The sequence below is a fragment of the Sorex araneus genome, chromosome 1, assembly GCF_027595985.1.
Source record: "Sorex araneus isolate mSorAra2 chromosome 1, mSorAra2.pri, whole genome shotgun sequence".
NCBI classification, from domain to species: domain Eukaryota; kingdom Metazoa; phylum Chordata; class Mammalia; order Eulipotyphla; family Soricidae; genus Sorex; species Sorex araneus.
Window position 1 is genome coordinate 270,952,823 of NC_073302.1, and position 20,434 is coordinate 270,973,256.

General features: G+C 40.1%; 1 protein-coding gene across 8 annotated transcripts in view; it reads left to right on the plus strand.

The window, feature by feature from the left end:
- LMO7 (LIM domain 7) overlaps positions 1 to 20,434 on the plus strand; it is a 155,436-nt gene that overhangs the window by 115,634 nt on the left and 19,368 nt on the right. For 4 of the 8 annotated variants that reach the window (XM_055134053.1, XM_055134051.1, XM_055134054.1 and 1 more), the window contains 8 exons: positions 8,118 to 8,232; positions 9,025 to 9,186; positions 10,019 to 10,125; positions 11,044 to 11,104; positions 13,531 to 13,587; positions 15,482 to 15,510; positions 16,041 to 16,145; positions 19,992 to 20,084. In XM_055134053.1, coding sequence (XP_054990028.1) covers positions 8,118 to 8,232; positions 9,025 to 9,186; positions 10,019 to 10,125; positions 11,044 to 11,104; positions 13,531 to 13,587; positions 15,482 to 15,510; positions 16,041 to 16,145; positions 19,992 to 20,084 — 729 coding nt within the window. The remainder of the gene's footprint in view (positions 1 to 8,117; positions 8,233 to 9,024; positions 9,187 to 10,018; positions 10,126 to 11,043; positions 11,105 to 13,530; positions 13,588 to 15,481; positions 15,511 to 16,040; positions 16,146 to 19,991; positions 20,085 to 20,434) is intronic. The other 4 variants (XM_055134057.1, XM_055134052.1, XM_055134058.1 and 1 more) reach the window with 1 other exon arrangement.

The following is a 20,434-nucleotide window of genomic DNA, read 5'->3' on the forward strand; positions in this document are numbered from 1 at the left end:
TCCACGTGACCGCGCCCACACACAGCAGCCGAGCTCCTTCCACACGCCGCCCAGGCTGCTCAGGGGGCTGTCTTCATTAATCCCCAGCAACCCCGGGGCCGTGGGAAAAGGAGCAAGGCCTGCTGGTGTTATTTGCCTTAATCCATCCAAGGTACTGAATAATGGAGTCAGGATTTGAGCCGCATAGTCTAATTCGAGGTTCCCATACCCCATGCTTTGTGTAGCAACCAAAGGGGGAAGTCACTGTCTTGGCCATGTGGGACTTTCTGCTTTCTCTTGGGTACTTTATATGATGTCATAAAACCCATGTATATATTTGTTCATGTTTTTACCCATTTAAAAATGTCCATTCCACTTGTCTCTGTCTTTTGACATTCTCCCCCAAAGCCCAGTAGGGCCACTTTCTGCAAGAATCAAAGTACTTCCTCTTCACTGGTTGGAATTAACCCTTCTCACTAGAAAATGGTCACAAACGTATCCTTATTTTCCTATGTTCAGGGTTTCTCATCACTGGTATGCCAAATGCCATCCAAGGCTTTTACATATAGTTAGCCCTTAAAAATTTGCCTATTGCAATTGCCTTTAAGGCCTTGATTACTAAACTGAAACATGAACTTGATCCAGCAGGTAATTTAGGTCTTAATGGGTTCTTTCATGTGGGAATTTTAAGATTAGGGGTGGTTTTAGAAATGCACTGTGTTATTGCATAGAATTATTTCACAGGAGCGAAGTTTGGGGGCGGAGACTGGTTGGCCATCTATCACAGAATTGTGGTAATAATGTGCTTTGTGTCCTAAAGAAGGGGCCAAGTAATGAAGGAAAGCTTGTTGGAAACCTGACAGAATTTTTTTTCCCGCCTCCATAGCTGAGCTGGGAATCTGTTCCTTTCTTTTTTCTCTCCCCTCCCCTCCCCTCCCCTCCCCTCCCCTCCCCTCCCCTCCCCTCCCCTCCTCTCTTCTCCTCTCTTCTCTTCTCCTCTCTTCTCTTCTCTTCTCTTCTCTTCTCTTCTCTTCTCTTCTCTTCTCTTCTCTTCTCTTCTCTTCTCTTCTCTTCTCTTCTCTTCTCTTCTCTTCTCTTCTCTTCTCTTCTCCTCTCTCTTTCTTTCTTCCTTCCTTTCTTCCTTCCTTTCTTTCTTTCTTTCTTTCTTTCTTTCTTTCTTTCTTTCTTTCTTTCTTTCTTTCTTTCTTTCTTTCTTTCTTTCTTTCTTTCTTTCTTTCTTTCTTCTTCTTCCTTCCTTCCTTCTTTCTTTCTTTCTTTCTTTCTTTCTTTCTTTCTTTCTTTCTTTCTTTCTTTCTTTCTTTCTTTCTTTCTCTCTCTCTCTCTCTCTCTCTTTCTTTCTTTCTTTCTTTCTTTCTTTCTTTCTTTCTTTCTTTCTTTCTTTCTTTCTTTCTTTCTCTCTCTCTCTTTCTTTCTTTCTTCCTTTCTTTCTTTCTTTCTTTCTTTCTTTCTTTCTTTCTTTCTTTCTTTCTTTCTTTCTTTCTTTCTTTCTTTCTTTCTTTCTTTCTTTCTTTCTTTTCTTTCCTCTCTTTCCTCGCCTTCTTTCCCAATTCTTGTGATATTGCTGCTTTGCTTGACCCCCTTGCCAGCCCAGATTGTCAGGGAGATTCTGAGGTGAGCCTCATCACCAGGAGAGAGAACTCCCAGAGTCTGTAATCTTCCTCCAGTTTCCTCATCAAGGTAGTGCTCATGATTTTTATCCAATGTAGTTTTGTCTATTGGTTGTTTATTTTCTTGTCTGTCATGACAGAGGGTAGATCTCGCATTCAGGACCCATCCAAACTTACATCAAAAACTGCCCCAGGCTCATTTTTGTACATTCATCCAGTGGTTGAGAGCAATTCTAGACAATTCTGGTAATTCTAGGCCAACTCAGCTGAGAGTCCCATATGAGGGCCTGAGGATTCAGTACTAAGGATTTCCTAGTCAACTCCAAAGGTGCAGGGGTTGATCACACTCAGCTGTGCTTGGGGGACTTTGTGGCAACAGAGATCGAATCCGGGTCAGCTGCACGCAAGGTGTGTGCTTTAACCCTTGTGCTATCTCTCAGGTCCTTACCCCCAGAGTTTTCAAGTGGGGCCTGGGAACAGGATTACATATTTAGATGAGAGGAACTTTTAACATGTCTATTTTCCAAATTTCATATGTGGATGGTGCCTATTTTATTTGTACCTAGGCTTATCTATCACATCTTCATCCCATGCATTTTGCTGGTTTGTTCTTGTCACCAGATCTTACTGAGGGCAGGATGCAAATGTGCCTTCCTTACTAGTTGGTAGTGTTTGAATCTGTAAGCATTTGTTGAATGCTGACCAAGAGCTTTTGAACTTAAACACGGGAGTTAACTATGATTTCATTTAGTTGATCTGGTAACTAGCATCTATCGATATGTAATATTGTTTGATTGGAAGAAAAGGTGGTGACTAAGCATCAGACAAGTGCCTTGGCACCAGTTAAATGTTTCATTTAATCTTCTCACTGACCTTGCAGAGTAGATGGCCTCATATCCACCCTTACCAATGAAGACCTTAAGATTTCAAAGTTATGAAACTTGCCCCAGGCCAGCAAGTTACATGCTTTGGCCACAATAGTAATTTCTTGATCTCTGCATTTTTTGGAAATGGGACACGTTCACGTTGGAAAAGTGACTGATGTTTAGTTAAAAATACCAGATGCTGACTAAGTTTTGGAATCGACTTATCTTTGGGATTCGAGAGCCAACAGGGACTGAAATATCTTCTTATTCATACAGATAAAAATCATTGAACTTTTTTTTTTGAGGAAAGGTATATATTTATTGGAAGTTATCAGAAGGGAATCTATTTCTGAAGTGTAGTTTGAAATCTAGCCCGAGGCAGGAAGGAGCTACCCGCAATTTTAAACCGGGGTGTGGTATAATTGGCATGTTCTGTAACTGAAGTTCTGGCAGCTGTGTTGGAAGATGGATGAGAAGGCAATGAGGCTTGTGAGTGAACTGAGAACTGACCCACACTATTTAGAGAGAAGACCATGATCTGAACCAAAGGAGAGCCTAGAGAGAGTGGAAATGGGATGATTTAATATGAATTTATGAATTGTCGACTGTGTACCACTTTAGTAAATTCATGTGTCTGATAGGAATGGGCAGAGTGGGGTGTTAAATAGTCAGGGATGGATATAGGAAAAGGCCCCCCAAAGAGCCTGGTATTTCTAACTTGTGCATTTGGGTAAGAAGCAACACAACTAACCAATATATGAAAAAGAGGTGGAGGAGCAGGTCTGGGGAGGAAGATAATGAATTTAATTTTTCATCCACTGGCCTTAGTAGTTGAAGTTACTCAGAAAAGTGTATAGTCATAGGAAAGAGACTTACAGGGGAAAAAATAATCACAAAGTGACACAAGAGAGAGAAAAATACACTCATGGAACCGAGATATTAGAGAGGGAGATGGGAAATTCCCCCACCAAGAAAAACAGGAGAATGATTTGTTAGACTTTATGGAAGCAAGATATGTTGCTAGACTTTGGTGTTGTGAGCACTGAACACAGATTTGGTGGGTAAGAGACAAGTTTGGTACGGGTTGAGCCAAGTGGTAGGACTGGAAAGACCAGCAGTCTCTAAAATGGAGAAAGTGATGAAAGGAGAGAGGGGTTTCATTTCTAGTGAGGAGAGAAGATCCACAATTCGAGGCTACTAACTTTATGTTCTCATTTAATTATGATTCTGACAAAGAGATACTAAATACAGGTGTTTAAAAATCAAAGCTTATTTATTTCTTCTGATTCTTTTTTTTTCCTTTTTTCTTTTTTAAATTTCCTTTGATTCTATAAGGTGTTTTTGAGAGGATTCAGTGTTCCTGTAATGGGCCTGTGCTATAATTTAGGTTAAATTCATGATTGACCTCTATAGTATTAGTATATAAATTCTTCCCCCTGGTAAAATTCCCATAGTATAATGTGGAGGCCACCAGCAAGCTGACTACAATCACGGTAATCTATCAGAGCCACAATCTGAAATCAGACCTTTATGCATTCCTGATCATCTAGTATGAGAAATGAGAATATTATATATACAGTGTTAATATGGACTGGAGTGATAACACAGCGGATAGGGCCTTTGCCTTGCATGTGGTCCACCCGGGTTTGATTCCTCCGTCCCTCTTGGAGAGCCCGGCAAGCTACCGAGAGTATCCCACCCGCATGCACAGCAGAGCTTGGCAAGCTACCCGAGGCATTTTTGATATGCCAAAAAAATATTAACAAGTCTCACAATGGAGACATTACTGGTGTCCACTCGAACAAATTGATGAACAATGGGACTACAGTGCTACAGTGCTACCATTGATTATAGCTTGAATCCATGTTTGACTTAGGTAGGTCTCCCTTAAAGTGGAAACATATACCTGACTGAAAAAGGTTGAGACAGATAGCTATCTATATGGTTAATACATAAACTTGAATATTTTTCACTCATTTCTGTCTGTGGTAATTTGAAGGTCTTAATTTATAAGATTCTGTCAAAGTTACTCTTAATCATTATTACTCGAGTTTATTATATTTTTGCTTGAAATCATTTTTAATGTATATTTCAATTTAGGTTGTACCTCACTTGAAAGGAAATTTTTAAAATGCTATTACGTTGATAATTTAATTTTGTCTTTTCTGGCATTGACAATGGAAACCAGTTTTCATCATTTGTTGACCATTAAGTACCTAGATTTCCCCCTAATAGTTTTAATTTTTATTCTATCCCGTTCAAAATGTTATCTCTTCCCCACATTACCCCCATTATCTTCTGCAACTTAGATCTTTGTACTATATTGTTGTGGCATGTATATTGCACAGAATAGTTAATATAAATAGAAGTTTTACCAGATTGCTGGATATTTCACTTTTGACTATAATTATAGCCCATTTCCCTGCAAAGGAGTGTCAGGTACACTCTCATGACATACCTCCATAAATGGGGAGCTACTCATATGTTGTCTCTGGAATCTATAGTCACCCGCTTTTGTGCCTTCTGTACGTGTTGGTTTGTGAAGGAGGTCATCCAGATGAGATTTCATTTGGTGCTAGTGTTTTGAGGGGGAAAAAAGCAAATCTTGGAGATCAGCGTTGTCCTGGGAGAGTGGTGTCTGTGCCAGACCTCGTAATGTGCCCAACGTCACCCAGCTACCAGACACAGATGGACTGGTGCAGGGTCAGGGAAGCAGTATAGTGGGTAAGGGGCTGGCCTTGCACGTGGCAGATCTAGGTTTGATCTCTGGCATCCAGTATGGTCTGCAGAGTCCCACCAAGTGTGATCCCTAAGCACAGAGCCAGGAGTAAGCCCTGAGCACAGCTGGGTGTCCCCACCCTGCCCCCAACAAAAACAAGCAGATGGACTGGTGATCACCCATGATTCTCTTGTCGAAGAACCACAGGATGGTGCTAGGCTCTCTCCCAGTGAGGCTGTTGTCCTCTCTTAACCGTTTCAGTGTGGATGTTATCTCCCCTGTGATTTCTTATGTTCAAATAGGGTATTTATTTCCAAGAGAATAGCAGCCTTCTGTAGATTATTCTTCTGGTCTAATATAAATGTGAATTTCCATCTGTGACTGAAGCTCAGTCTTTTATTCTATATATTGTTATAAAAAGTAATATTCACTTGCAGTCTCCCACAGAGTATTCTTTATGGAGTTTGAGACCATTAAAACTCCATCCTGCCTTTTATTGAAGTTTTTTGAAGCCTCAGTTAATGTCTTGAGTATCTGTCTCTTGGCTTTTACATAGCAACAGATTCTGCTCTCAAATTTAAGTCAGATATTTTGGGGTGGGGTGATGACGGTGGTGAAGATGACCACTTATTTTCATCGAGTCATCTCTAATTTAAGTATGTGGTGGTTTTGGTTAAGGAGGAGAAGCCGTAATTTTTTTTTCTATTCATAGCAAAGTTTTATTATGTTCTGGAGACTGGTATTTCTCAGGCTGATTATTAATGAGTATTCTCACTACCCAGTTCTGGTTTCCTATATTTAAAGTATTTTATGAGTTTTATGATAAAATCTTTTCCATATTAGTAGCTAAAATTTTTTCTTTAAAAATTTTATGTCCATTGTTGAAGAGTCGGTAATTATTTCTTGACAGCAGAAATTATGCCCAATTCATCTTTATTTTTCCAAACTGCTAAGCACTGTGTCTTTTTGTTTTTGTTGTTTTGTTTTTCGGCCATACCCAGTGCTTAGGTGAGGTTACTCCTGGCAACCTCAGGGGGACTATAGGTGGTGCCAGGGATCAAACTGGATTGGCTGCATCCGAGGCAAAAGACCTACCCTTAATCACTCTTGCACAGCACTGCATCTTATATGTAATCAATGTTGACTAAATGTCTGTTTTGATTCCTTATACAGTGTCTTCTTTTAGAGTCATAGATACTATTAAGTTCTCTCATGGATTATGATCTTCTTATTTTATTATTATCTTACTTAGAATATTTCACTTAGATTTTAAGCTCACTTTGGAACAGCCCTAGTAGATAGAAGGCTTTGTAAATTGTCCACAAATTTGTGGGTTTGATTGTTAAATTAAAACAGAGAAACTGTAGGTGTTATTGGGAAAAAGAAAGTGATTTTTATGAAGAAAGTTTATTAAAATTAGCAAGTTGGTGGGAGGTGGGGGCCAAGGCACTTGGTTTTGAGGCTAGCCGACCCTAGTTAAATCTTTGACTCTACATATGGTCTCCTGAGCATCACCAGGAGTAATCCCTGAACACCACCTGGTATGGATCAATCCCCCCTCCCTGCCCAAATAACAAAAATAGTAAATTCATGATTATTAATTAAAGAACTAAGCCACAGTTTTTTAGTGTTCCAGTCTTCAAAATTTTTTGGTTGTTCTTTTTTCTTTGGGGGCCACACCTGGTGGTGCTCAGGGCTTACTTCTGGTTCTGTACTTACGTGTCACTCCTGGTGGGCGGGGCGGGGGAGGGCGCGGCGGAGGGCAACATGGGTGCCAGGGGTTGAAACCAGGTTGACTGCATGCAAGGGACGTGCCCTACTTGCTATACTATTGCTCTAACTCCTAGTCTTCAAAAATTTGTGTCAAAATTTATGTCTGCAGCTTACTTAAAACACCTGAATTATGAAAGATAATGAAAATTTTCAATGACACAGCATATTGTAAAACGATGTCTCAGAAAACGATTTCAGAAAGTTTGTGAAACTTAGAATTTTGTAATGTGGTGATGGAAAGTAAGAGAGTTCTGTCTGTTGTTCAAGAAGCTGCTGTTTGTAGGGTTATGATGTGATGTTGCTTCAGGAAGTTATGGGGAGCTCAGAATGTGTGTAGGGATGTCCTGACACTTGACATGTTTTCCCTGGCTTGATGATGTAGCACTGTGTAGTGACACATGAGGTAGCTCTGCCTTTTCAACTTAATCTTCAAACGACAGTGGGCAACATGAAGCTGCCTTGTCCAAATTTCAAATGCCCTTTAAAAGGCAGTCACAGTCTAGATGAACAACACTGCTGGTACCTGGCGTATAGCATAGCGGTAGGGCATTTGCCTTTCATGCAGGCGACCCGTGTTGGATTCCTCCGCTCCTCTTGGAGAGCCCGTCAAGCTACCAAGAGTATCGTGCCCACACAGCAGAGCCTGGCAAGCTACCTGTAGTGTATTGGATATGCCAAAAACAGTAACAATAAGTCTCTCAATGAGAGACGTTACTGGTGCCTGCTCGAACAAATCGATGAACAACGGGATGACAGTGACAGTGACTATGTGATATAGTGAAAGACAAAAACCATTTTAATAAATATGGCACTCAGTTTTATTTCTAGGGAGTAACAAATAGCCTATAAATTAGACCCAATTATACGGTACAAAAGCTGTACCAAGGGTCAGCTTATTTACAATAGTAATGTGAAGAAGAGAAATTGACCTGAAGTTTCCCTTATGAGAGCAGAGAAATAAGAAACTTGGTGCTAGATAATTTTTTTTTTTTTTTTTTTTGCCAAACCCCAGGCACAAAGAATGAACTTTCTGGGTTGGCCACAAAATAATTCTAGTACGCCTTGCATGCATCCTCCCTTCGTTCATGGATAGACTTTCCTGCGTGTGGGTGCCAGAGACACCCGATCCCACCGTTTCATGTTTGTTTTCAGGATCAGTTCAGTGATATGAGAATCAGCATAAACCAGACGCCTGGGAACGCTCTTGACTTTGGCTTTACAGTAAGATGGGATTTTTCCGGCATCTTCGTAGCATCAGTGGAACCAGGTAAGTCATAGATTTGATTTTACTGAATTTCCTTCTCCATTGTTAGCCTATGCTGATGGGAAAACCCCCCACAGAAATGCATTTATTTCATATAGAATGAATCAGGTGTTAAAAAAAATGAGATGCAGCAATGCCTCCTGTTTGTGGAGGCTAACAGTCAGGGTTATGATGTGCACACTGTGCTCTTTGCCTGATTGATCACTTCTAGGTTAAAAAGCCTTGGTTTTATGATTTTTTTTTAAAGCCCTGGAACTCAACAAATACTACCACAGGGCCAACAATTGAACAGGAGATAATCCTACTTTACATATTTTAGGTCCGTAAAATTGCATGCTAACCTTGGTCATTTCTTTGAAATTTCAAGACAGCTTTAGTTTGGTAGTGGAGGAAGTCACTTTAAGCAGGTTTGAGTGACCTTTCCCCCTCTCTGTTTCAGAGCGTTTAGGCTTGGAAGCTCGGTTAATGTGCAATGCATATCACATTTTTTATTTAAAAATTAGGTTTTTCTTTGTTGTTAGGAATGCAATAAGACCATTTTGTTTATCATGCGAGCTTGCATTTTCTCCTTTGAATATTAGTGCAGATCCCTGCGGAATAAAAAATTTCACTTGGTGCTTTCTCTGTGTTGTCGATAATTCAAAGATTTCATCACTTAAACACATTGTACATTTCCACCTAGAACTTACATGGGCTTTTCATTTACCATATAAGATAGTGTTTTCCTTAAGTATGTGGTGAATAGTAGATCATTTGGTTTTTTAACAGTGTGTTTAATTGCATTGCTTTGTTTAGGTAGTCCAGCAGAACTTTTTCAGCTACAGGTAGATGATGAGATTATTGCTATTAACAACACCAAGTTTTCATATAAGGACAAGAAAGAGTGGGAGGAAACCATGGCTAATGCTCAAGAAACTGGAAACCTAGTGATGGATATCAGGCGCTATGGAAAGTCTGGTGAGTGGGTTTACCACTGTGTGTGGCTTTCTAAATTGGGAGCTGGTCTTTGGCAGGTGGTTATAACAGCTTGCTTCAATAACTTTCTTTCCATCTTACTCTTTTTTTTGGCATAAAAGTGTTTTGTGGTTGTCAAGATCAGCCTCGAATGATACTTTCGATAATAGTCTGTCTGAAAACTGTTCACTAGCAAATTTATTGAATTTTACATTAAAAGACTAATTTATGTACTGAACTGACCTGATGCAAATAGCAAAATGAATTGGGCTTTGTAATTTTGCCTGCATTTGAGATTTTGTAATAATGTCGAGTATTGCAATTTATGCTGTGATTTCAGTTTCTCCACAGTGCCGTAACGATAGCCGGTGTCAGGGGATATGCGGTAGGTCCCCATTCCTGTTGTTTTATTCTCATGGAACATTCAATATACATTCCACAATTGTTTCTCAGTTACTGAGGTTACAGAGGGAAGGGCATTAAGTCTCTGTATACCTGACAACCTACGATATAAAAATAAAATATCCAGTCCTGTGTTACTGAAGGATTCAGTAAATTTGCTAGTCTTCATTATTAACACAGTATGTATTTCCAGCAGAATATCTGTTGGCACAATTCTCTCCTTTTCTTCACACTCTACCTGATTTATCTGTCTGTCGTGTTGTGTGTATTTTGTATGTGTGCATTCAGTAATTTTGTTCATTCTACTTCAACATTTATATGTGTCATTTCTTGATCTTCACGTGCCAATCAGACTGGGCCAAAGACCAACCTTCCCTGCCATTTACAAGGCATAAAACCCTCAATCTCACCAGTATGGCTACAAACATTATAGGTTCACCTGAAACAAAGTGGATTGATGCAACTTCTGGAATCTACAGCTCAGACAAATCTTCAAGTCTATCAATTACGACTGAATTCTCAGAAAGCCTGCGGGGCTCTGTAAGTAGTTTGAGAAGAATCAGCGTAGAGCAACCCGAGAAAGTGGATTTATTTTGCTTGAACAGTTCTGATCTTACTTAAAAAAGATATAAATAATCGAAAAAAAGATTATTTGAAATGATGAGACTTGAATAATTTTGAAAATCTTAAGGCATTACTCATGAAGGGTAATCTACCTATATTACATATAGGCATATTTAATGGTCAAATCAAAAGATTCCATAATATCGTATTGCAGGTGTTTCTTATCAATCTTTCATCATTATACCTATCTCAGATGTTTGTGAGTGAGAAGTAGTAATTATGTAAAATTATACACTATAACTTTTTCATGCTTTCTTTAGTCTTCACTAAAAGTAAATAAGTATGGTAATTGTATGCACTTTAAAGTCTCATGAAGCGTTTTCAGTCCTTATGTAGGCAAATTTTATGGGTAGACCTGGCTATGTGGTTAAGAGATAGTTACATCAATTGATTAAAAATAATTATAATGTAGAATTTTTTCAAGTATCAAAGTAATAATTAAATCTAATTTTCAAATAAAAATGTTTATATTGACTCCCCAGATATAATTGTTATCATTCTAAGATCCTGCTACATTGTGTAAGAGGAGTTTCAATGTTGGACAATCCTAAGTGATTATAATCCTCAGAAATACTCTGAATGATTATTTGATCCATTATATTTCTTTTGCAAATTAGTGATTATAGCTGTCCATGCTTGCAACACCCTTCCACAAGTATTAAAAAGTGTGGAAGATTTATATCTTTTATATATGTATAAAAAAACTAAAAGGTATATACTAATACCCTGAAAAATTCATATTATTAGGATGTTTTTAACAATGGAAAATGTATTATATAAGCCCAAGGGCCAATTGAAGAGGTGTTTGTTAACTGGCGTATTAATGCATTTCAGAATATTCAGTCTAAAGAAGTCAATGGAATTTGTGAGGAAAGCCATAGTTCTGAAACTAAAGGTAATCCTCACCATTTTCTTACATTTAATTTCCAGAGCGTGTTTTTAATAATGAAAAGCCAGAGTACTCAAATTCTATTCTGATAAAAATAATTATCAGCGGGTAAAAGAAAAATAGACTCACTGCAAGTTGAAACTAAAAGGCTAGTGCACAGATCCAGTTGCATCCAGGTGGAAGGGCGATGGGTTCCAGTGTTGAATAGTTCAGGAACTGCAAACAAAGCATTGGCAACAAGTCCAGGAGATTTGAGTGCCTGTGTGTGTAAGCCAAATAAAAAAGACTGGTTTTCCTGAGGTTTTCAGCCTTCTGGCTATGGTATGTTGGCAAAGATATCTTAAATACTGGGGGAGGGGAGATGATTAATGAAGTTTCTCCTTTCCCCCTTTATTGTGCAAGGGACAGCTTGCATTCATAGTGAAAAGCTACTGGCTGTAACAAGTGCTTAGGAAAAGTACTCATTTGTACTGAAGACACAGGCATCAAGTATATCTAAGGAGATTTTGTATTAGAGGTTCTCACTCTCCTCCTCCTCCAATCCCTAAATAATTTAGTGGCCACATGCTGTGTTCGATATCTTATGCTTGCGAAATAAAAAAAAAAAAAAAAAAAAGAGGGAGAGTCTGCTGTACGTAGGCTGAGAAAGAGAACCAGAACAGGAATTCCTTTTACCCTGAAACCAGAGGAGGAGGAGAGGAGATGATTTCACAGTTGTTTAAAGGCTTTGAATTTGTATTTGCCAATTTGTAGTATGTCGTTTCAAAGCCAAACTAAATTTAGAGATATCCTTTCCTTTATTACTTATCACTTTGTTTCATTTCTGATAAAACATGCCCGTATTTTAATTGTTTCATATTTCGCTCTCTATCAAAGGAGGCTTTTGAGTAAACATGACATGTTTTCTTCTTGATGCTATATCTCACACGTCCGGGTCCTGTTTCCCAGTGACTCAGAGCCAACTGATAAGATAAGCTAACTCCTTACTGCCCGCAGGACTCTATGCAGGCCCTGTCATTTGAAGGTTTGATTTAGATGAGCTATCAGAAACCAGCCGCATTTGTACTTTTTTGAATAAACTGAAGTGTAATAACCAGGTGCCATAGTTTTGTAGCAATCGACAGAAGCACAGGTCTGATTGGACCCCGTATGTTTTGCTTAAAGTTAGTGAATGTAAGATCTTAAAAATGAGGGCAAAATAGTTTGCTTGGAAGAATTTTTAAAGGTTTTGCATGTTTAGATTTCTTTTTTTTTCTCTTTGCTTTTTGGGTCACACCTGGTGATGCAAAGGTGTTACTCCTGGCTCTGCACTCAGGAATTACTCCTGGTGGTGCTCAGGGGACCATATGGGATCCTGGGAATCAAACCTGGGTCGGCTGCGTGCAAGGCAAATGCCCTACCCGCTGTGCTATTGCTCCAGCCCTGCATCTTTAGATTTCTTTTGGTTTTATATATTTCCTTCCTCTCGTCCCCACTGTTTTCCTTTTCATCCCCCTCACTCCCCCCCCCACCTTATCAGTTTTGTGGGCAGAACTTAGGGAGTTCCCAAGTGGTGCTCAAGAGGCCTGGGCATCTGGGTGATTCTCAGCTAACTTGGCCAGCAGCTCACTGCAGGGCCTGAGGATGTGAGTCTTTGAGAGATAGAGGAAGCCCTGTGGTGGTTGGAATCCCGAGGCTACCCCGGTGGTGCTTAGGGGCCTTCAGGGCTATACCCAGCAGTTCAGATGCTTCAGAGATCATGTGGTGATGGAGATTGAACTGGGCCGCCACATGTCAGGCATGTGCCTTACTCCCTTATACTATCTCTTTGGTCCCACACATCAGGTTTATGAAAACACATTTATGGCCACTTATTCTTGTGCTAAAAGAGATTTTGGATTAACCCCCATCACAGCGGCAGGGAGTTTGCCTTGCACAAGTTTGGCTGACCCGGGTTCGATTCCTCCGCCCTGCTCAGAGAGCGCGGCAAGCTACCGAGAGTATCTCGCCTGCGTGGCAGAGCCTGACAAGCTACCCGTGGCGTATTCGATATGCCAAAAACAGTAACAACAAGTCTCAAAATGGAGACATTATTGGTGCCCGCTCGAGCAAATCGATGAGCAATGGGATGACAGTGACAGTGACAGTGACAGTGTGCCTTGGCACAGAAGATGGTACTTTGGCTTTTCTGAAATGAGGGTATGATCTGCTACAATTTATATTAATTGAATATCCCTTTTACTAATTTGAGTGTATTGTAGAGTACTAAAATTATGTGTGTCTGTGCATTGAAACGACTCATTATCTTCGATGGCTATCAGTTGTGTGTGGTTTAAAATATAACATTGCTACAGAGTAGAAAGGTAAAATTAAGTATCACTGAATTTTCTAGTGTTGAGAAAACCAAGTGAATGACATGGTATTGATTTTTTGTTTTTGTATTTTTCAAATAGCATCTGAACCTATTTCTTTGAAAAACCTAAAAAGACGATCACAATTTTTTGAACAAGGTAAACCCCCAAGCTTACAATTCATGCACTTTCATGAAATCATTCCTCTTATTCATTCTTTCCTGGTAGTCTGTAGTCCTGGGCACTGCACCTCTTCAATCTGGCATCCACTATGACTGAGAGATATAACCCATTTCCATTCTTTCCTAGGGTCATCGGGCTTTTCTTACAGTTCATGGGTCTACCTCTGTGGTAATGGGTCTTTGCGTGTCCTTTGTATTCCTCTGAAGTTTGTTGGTTTTTTTCCCCAAGTCTTTAAAAGATAATTGGGATGCTATTAAACATACACTTCTTTCCACTGGGTGATCATAAGAACGTAGGAGTTTCATTGAAGCCTTACTGCCTCCTAAAAACTGCATAAAATGAAATTACACCAACATACAACCGGGCAACTTTGAAACAGTGCCTATTTTGGGTTGTGGAAAATACTTTTAATGAAGAACAGATTTTTGTTGGCTATCGGGATAGTGGCTTGGATGCTCCATTGGCTTTGAAGTCAATGAAGAGCCAATCAATTTGGAGAACCATTCAGAAGTAGATGATGTGGGAACCGAGTACATTGGGGTTATTCTCCGTGTTGGTGTAGTTGGGCAGTGCTGCTCTGTGATGTACTGTGCATGTGATTCCCTCTGCTGTCACCTTGGACTAATGCTCTCTCTCAGGAATGCACTGTGTTTTGCCTACTCAGAGCTTAAAAGTGATAACATTTGAGACACCATGGCAACAGCTTGAGGGGTGTGTGCTGTTGGTTTCTAAAATGTTTCTTACTTTTAAGATAATAAATAAAAAAAATTCAGATTTGCCTTCTAACATGAAACTCACTGAAATTGCGTATATTTTATGCTGATCTCCCAGGCATCTTCCTCTGGCAAATTCAGGTCTCTTTCTGACCATAAGTAGAAATAGCTCAGCAGCTCTGCATGGCCCTGGTAAATTCTGTGTCAGAAGCTTTTGTGTTCTTGACATTTTTGGTTAAACTCCTGTGTGTGTGTGTGTGTGTGTGTGTGTGTGCGCGCGCGCGCGCGTGTGTGTGTCTGTGTGCATTTTCCATAATTTGATGGAATTTGCTCCAATTGGATAAAATAAAGCAGGTTTTTAAAAATATTTTTAAATTTAATTTTCACTCTTTTTTCTATAACAGGCTACTTTAAGAAGAATATTTTTCTAAGTTTAATATTTTTCTAAATATAAATCTAAGTCTCAGAACAGTTTTCTTAAAAAAAATATAGTTATCCCAAGGAATAACTTACTTGACAGCTGAGGTTTCAGGGGTGTTAAAAACCATATGTAATGTGTAGAAGTACACACTAAGGGGGACCCCTTGAAGAATAAAAGCATGTCTGTAAGTTTACACATGCTGTTTTGAATATTTGTTTTTCAAATAACAGGAAAGGAAAGGGAAATGTTTTGTGGGCAGGTTTGTTACGGTGGCTTATTTAAGAAAAGTAGCTCATTCACAAGAAGACCTGAAAAGTGTGTTTGCAACAGTCACACTGTAATTGAATAATGGCATGTAAAGAAATTGGATTTGATGGATGATGGAACAGTTGGATTTGTTTTTTCCTGTTTAACCAAAGTAGGAGATTCCACCCAAGCTTTGATAAAGAAACTTGAAGTCTCCTCAGAAACATCATTTTCTCACTCTCGTACCTAGAGCGTGTGTTTACCTTTGCCACCAGTAGTTCTTTTAAATGGTCTTTTAAACTGGTTTTTAAATGGGAAGATGAATCACAGATAGAGTTAAAGGGAAAAAGATTTATAAACATTTTAAAATTGATAGTATATGTGCATAGAAATAGCTGGTATTGTAATTTATGAAAGAAATTATTTCAAAGACCTGAAAAGACTTACATTGTGGTTTTTTTTTTTTTCTCTTTGACCATGTGCTGCAAAGCAGGAAGTACTGATTCTGTGGTTCCGGATGTGAGTAATAATCATTTATTTTTGGAATAAAGAAAGTGACCTTGGGGACTTGGGGGGGGGTTGAATTCACACAGAAGTAGCGTCACTCCCCATTCTTTTCTGTGGTTTAAGAATTTATCAAAGAGGACCAGAGAGGCAGTTTAGGGGGTCGGGTGCTTGCCTTGCATGCAGTCGACCCAGTTTCAGTCCACAGGCCTGCGTATGGTCCCTGTGCCCTGTCAGTGGTGATCCCTAAATGCAGAATCAGAAAGGCCTGAGCACAGCCAGGTGTGGCCCCCAAACCAAAAACCAGCCCCTTCCCCCTCCCAAAGAGAGAGACAGAGAGACAGAGAGACAGAGAGAATTTCTTGAAGTCTCAAGAAGTCATCATTCTATGGTGAAGAGACCACGCTGAAACATAAAGCCAAATATTCTCCTTTTGGTGTGGCTTAGGCAAAAGCACGAGTATGAATAAGGTGTGTGTGAAAGCTACAGTAGGAAGGAGTAATATTTTCTTTGGGCTCATTGCCTCTTCCCTCTTCACCACTTAGCTCCCGGTTCCAACCATCAGTGCCCCGAGTCGCTGGGCCTGGGATCAAGAGGAGGAGCGAAAGCGACAGGAGAGATGGCAGAAGGAGCAGGAGAGGCTGCTGCAGGTAACACCGCCCAGTGGGAGCCAGAGGACCTTAGCCTGCTTCACTTAAGGGGCTAGGGAATAAGCCTCTGCCCCTCCCAGTGCTGCTCGGCCAACTGCCCTGGGTGTCTCCTCGATCACACTCACTGGGGGCGGGAAGGGGGGACTGCTTTGCTCTGTTCAGTGTGGAGAAGGAAATCTCAAACAATGCACAAAGCTGAATTGACAGGGCACATTCAGTATAAATGAAACATTAATTCATTACTGAAAACATATAAACATTTAGCAAGCTAGGAATATACAGACGTTTCTTTCTTCTTTATTTTATTTTATTTTTAAAATGTAGGAGTTCTGCTGTTTATTCAGCCACCGATTAAGCAGTCTGAAATAAGCTGTAACTAACTCCACATTACTTTTTTTTTTAAAAATAAAATTTTATTGAGTATCCATGAGGCAAGTTACCGAGAGTATCTCGCCTGCATGGCAGAGCCTGGCAAGCTCCCCAGGCGTATTCGATATGTCAAAAACAGTAACAAGTCTCACAATGGAGACGTTACTGGTGCCTGCTTGAGCAAATCGATGAGCAATGGGATGACAGTGACACAGTGATACAGTGATACAGTGATCCATGAGATAGATCTTTACAAAGTTGTTTTTTTTTATTTTCACTTTTTTAAAAAAAATTATTAGTAAATCACCATGAGGTACAGTTATAGACCTACACATTTTTGTGCTTGCATACAAAGTTGTTCTTGATTGTATTTCAGTTGTACAATGATCCAAAATCCATCCCTCCACAACTGTACATTTCCCACCAACAATGTCCTCTGTTTCCCTCCCACCATCCCCCAACACTGCACTTCCCACCCCTAGACCGCCTCTATGGGAGGCTCTTTCTTCTTTCTCTCTGTCCTTTTCCTTTTGTGCACTATGGTTTGGACTACAGGTACCAAGAGGTCATCATGTTTGTTCAGGTTGTTTGGAAGTTATGGCTGAAGTAGCTTTTGAACTGGGTGGTAGCCTTGGGGTGTGGACATGATTGCCAGCATAACAGGGAGGAGCGGGGAGGTAGCCCATCCTGACCCGAGGAAACGTGGAGATTTCAGTCACAAAACCTGCATACCCGAATTTTCAGCAGATTATATCTCAGTGAGGTCAGTCCCGAGATGGTGGAGTCCAGCCAGGGGCATAGTGGCGATTTTGGATTGCGGAAGGAAGCAGCTGCCAGGGGCTCTGCTTGGATGGGCACCAGGCTAACCCATCCCCCCTTTGATTTACCACAGTCTGTTCAGCCTTTCAGGGGTCCAAGATTAACTGTGACTTTTGATCTCTTTTGAGATTTATTTATGGGTCCCTGAAGGAAGGCTGATAAATGAGCTTGTATAGCTCAGTTGGAGGTGGTTTATGGACATGGCCCCACATACCTAATTTTTAGCCATGTAGTTTCTCAGGAAACTTGGTCCTGAGTTGCTGGGTTCTGGCCAGAAGCACAGCAGCAATTTTGGGGTATCAGGAAGCCTGAAGGCACCATCAGGCTACTGATGCACATGCCCCATGGGTACAGGTTGACCTGCTGGCAGCATCGTACCCTCCAACAGATGTTTCTTAATCTGATTGTGGAAACCACAAATACCATGCAAATTTTTATTATTGTCTTTTACTTGATACTAAGCATGATCTAGAATTCAGTATTTTCTGGCATCAGGACAATTCTCTCTTTAGGATAAAACACACTTTTATACTTTTATAGGCCTGTTAAGATTTTGCCTTAAAGTTTTTGTAATTCTACTTTTCTCACTTGCTAAATTATACACTTAAAATATATTAACATAGAAGTAGGAAATAAAGAATGTATTAGCATGTATGAGCATAGAGATAGAAACCTCTATGATAGCATGGGATTATTTATAGTATTAATTTTAAAATATATACCTATAAAAGTGATCATTTTTGAAACAAAATTAATCAACTTATTGATTTAAGAAAACAAGAAAACGTACCAAGCAATGACCTCATAATGATCATCTTTGATATAGACTGCATTGTGTATTAAATGATTATTTTGCATTTTGAAAATTTTCAGAGCCACCCTGTAGATTTTTAATGTATTTTAAAACATGGGTTACTATAGTTTTGTGGATTTTCCTTTGCGAGTTGTATAAGCTTTGTAAGGGCTTCCCCTACCCCAAGTCGTGTATTCATTCTGTTTCAGAGTCATTAGTCCCTCTTAAATTTAGCCAGGGGACTTGAAAGAATGGCAACCTTGAGATTGGTTCAAATCCAAGTACCTACACTTTCCCAGCACCTGTAGCGCAGTCACTGTCACTGTCAATGTCGTCCTGTTGTTTATCGATTTGCTTGAGCTGGCACCAGTAATGTCTCCATTGTTAGACTTATTGTTACGGTTTTTGGCATATTGAATATGCCACGGGTAGCTTTTCAGGTTCTGCTGTGAGGGCGGGATACTCTCGGTAGCTTGCCAGGCTCTCCAAGAGAGACGGAGGAATTGAACCCGGGTTGGCTGCATGCAAGGCAAATGCCTTGCCCACTGTGCTATTGCTCTTCAGCACCTGTATTTATACTTATTGCAAGTCATCTCCTTTTGGGATGAAAGACCAATTGGTTAAAATAACATTAATGTCTCTAATGATTGATGTAAAGGGAGGAGAATAAGCTTAATATCAGTCATCTCTTGCTCCTCCCACCCTTTTTTCCTGTGGTGATCTCCCAAGTAGTGCTTGAGAGATTTGTGATACCACTCCAGGTGATCCTTGGTCAGTCCTGTGATGTTGGGGACCACCAGGGTGACCCTGGCAGTGCTTGGGTGCACCATGTGGTACCAGGGCTCGTACCAGGATCCCACACATACAAAGCATGCGCCTTTCACCTCTTTGCATGTGCCTCTCACTCAGTGGCCCCTGGCATTACTAGTCTCTAATAATTTCACGTGCTGTATTTCTAAAGAAATACAGTTCTATTGACTTACCATGTTTTTCCAGTATCATATGCATGTTGAGAGTATAGCCTCATATTTGATATGTCTATATGTGCCATCTTCCTACCCCCAAATTTCTAGTGCTAAAGTGAGCCCTAATATGAAAAACAGTATGAGACTATTGCCCATGGATAATGGAAATGAGGGCCAAGAGGACTGGCTCATGGTTGGCAACTTGTCACAAGTTGGGGACAGTAGGAAAGGACAATTAGGACAGAAGGGACCACTATGACAATGACAGTGCTAAGAGTAGATAAAGGGATAATCTTACAGTACCTGTACTGCAAACCATAATGATCAAAAGTAAAGAGGGAGGGAAGGGGAGAGAGGAGAGGGGAGGGGAGGGGAGGTGAGAAGAGAGATGTCTGCATAGGCTCACTGTAGGTGGGGTGGGGATGGAAGGAGGGGATGTTGATTGTAGGAAATGTACACTGATATCTGGACCTTCTTAGAACATTTCATAACTGAAACCCAATCATGGACAACTTTGTAACTATTTATGCACAATAATTTAATAAGCTAAAAATAAATAAAGTGATCCCTAAACTCATTTCTCCCAGGCACCCCACTATTGGTAGCCATCATATTTTTCAAGTTTGAGTTTATTTATTTATAAATATTTATTTATTTTATGGGGGCACTTCCAGCTGTGCTCAGGGGACCATAAGGAATGCTGGCATCATACAGGGGTCAACTTGTTGTAAGACAACACCTAACCCACTGTACTACCCCATCCAACCCTATGGTTTGTTGCTGTTGCATTTTGTTAGCTCATCTGCTCTGGTCACTTATATGTTACACAAGAGAAAAACCATCTGGTAATTGTCGTTTACTTATTGATCTGCCTTTTCTCTCTTCTGTCATTTCTTGAAGGAGAAATATCAGCGTGAGCAGGAGAAACTGAGGGAAGAGTGGCAAAAGGCCAAGCAAGAGGCCGAGCAAGAGAACTCCAAGTACTTGAATGAGGTAGGACTGGCCCTGGCCTTTTTATTCTTTTTCCACCTTGCTTATGAAATTAGCTGAAAAATGGAAGGTGCTCCATGTCACTTGCCTCTTGGCACAGATTTTCAGAAAAAATGTCACGTGCTCTAAATGATCAAATTTTGTTTTTCGGTTCCAACCTTTCTCTTAGTTTCTCTACTGTATCCTTAAATTTTCATCAGTCGGACCCAAGTACCTCTTCCTCTTCTAAGGGACGACTCTGTCACCCATGTGTGTCGCTGTTAGTGATACAATTTCAACTTTATTCCGAGGGGAATTCTGGACCAACTACAATAAGCATAGTCTAAAATAGAGCTTCTAGATGCCTTCATGAA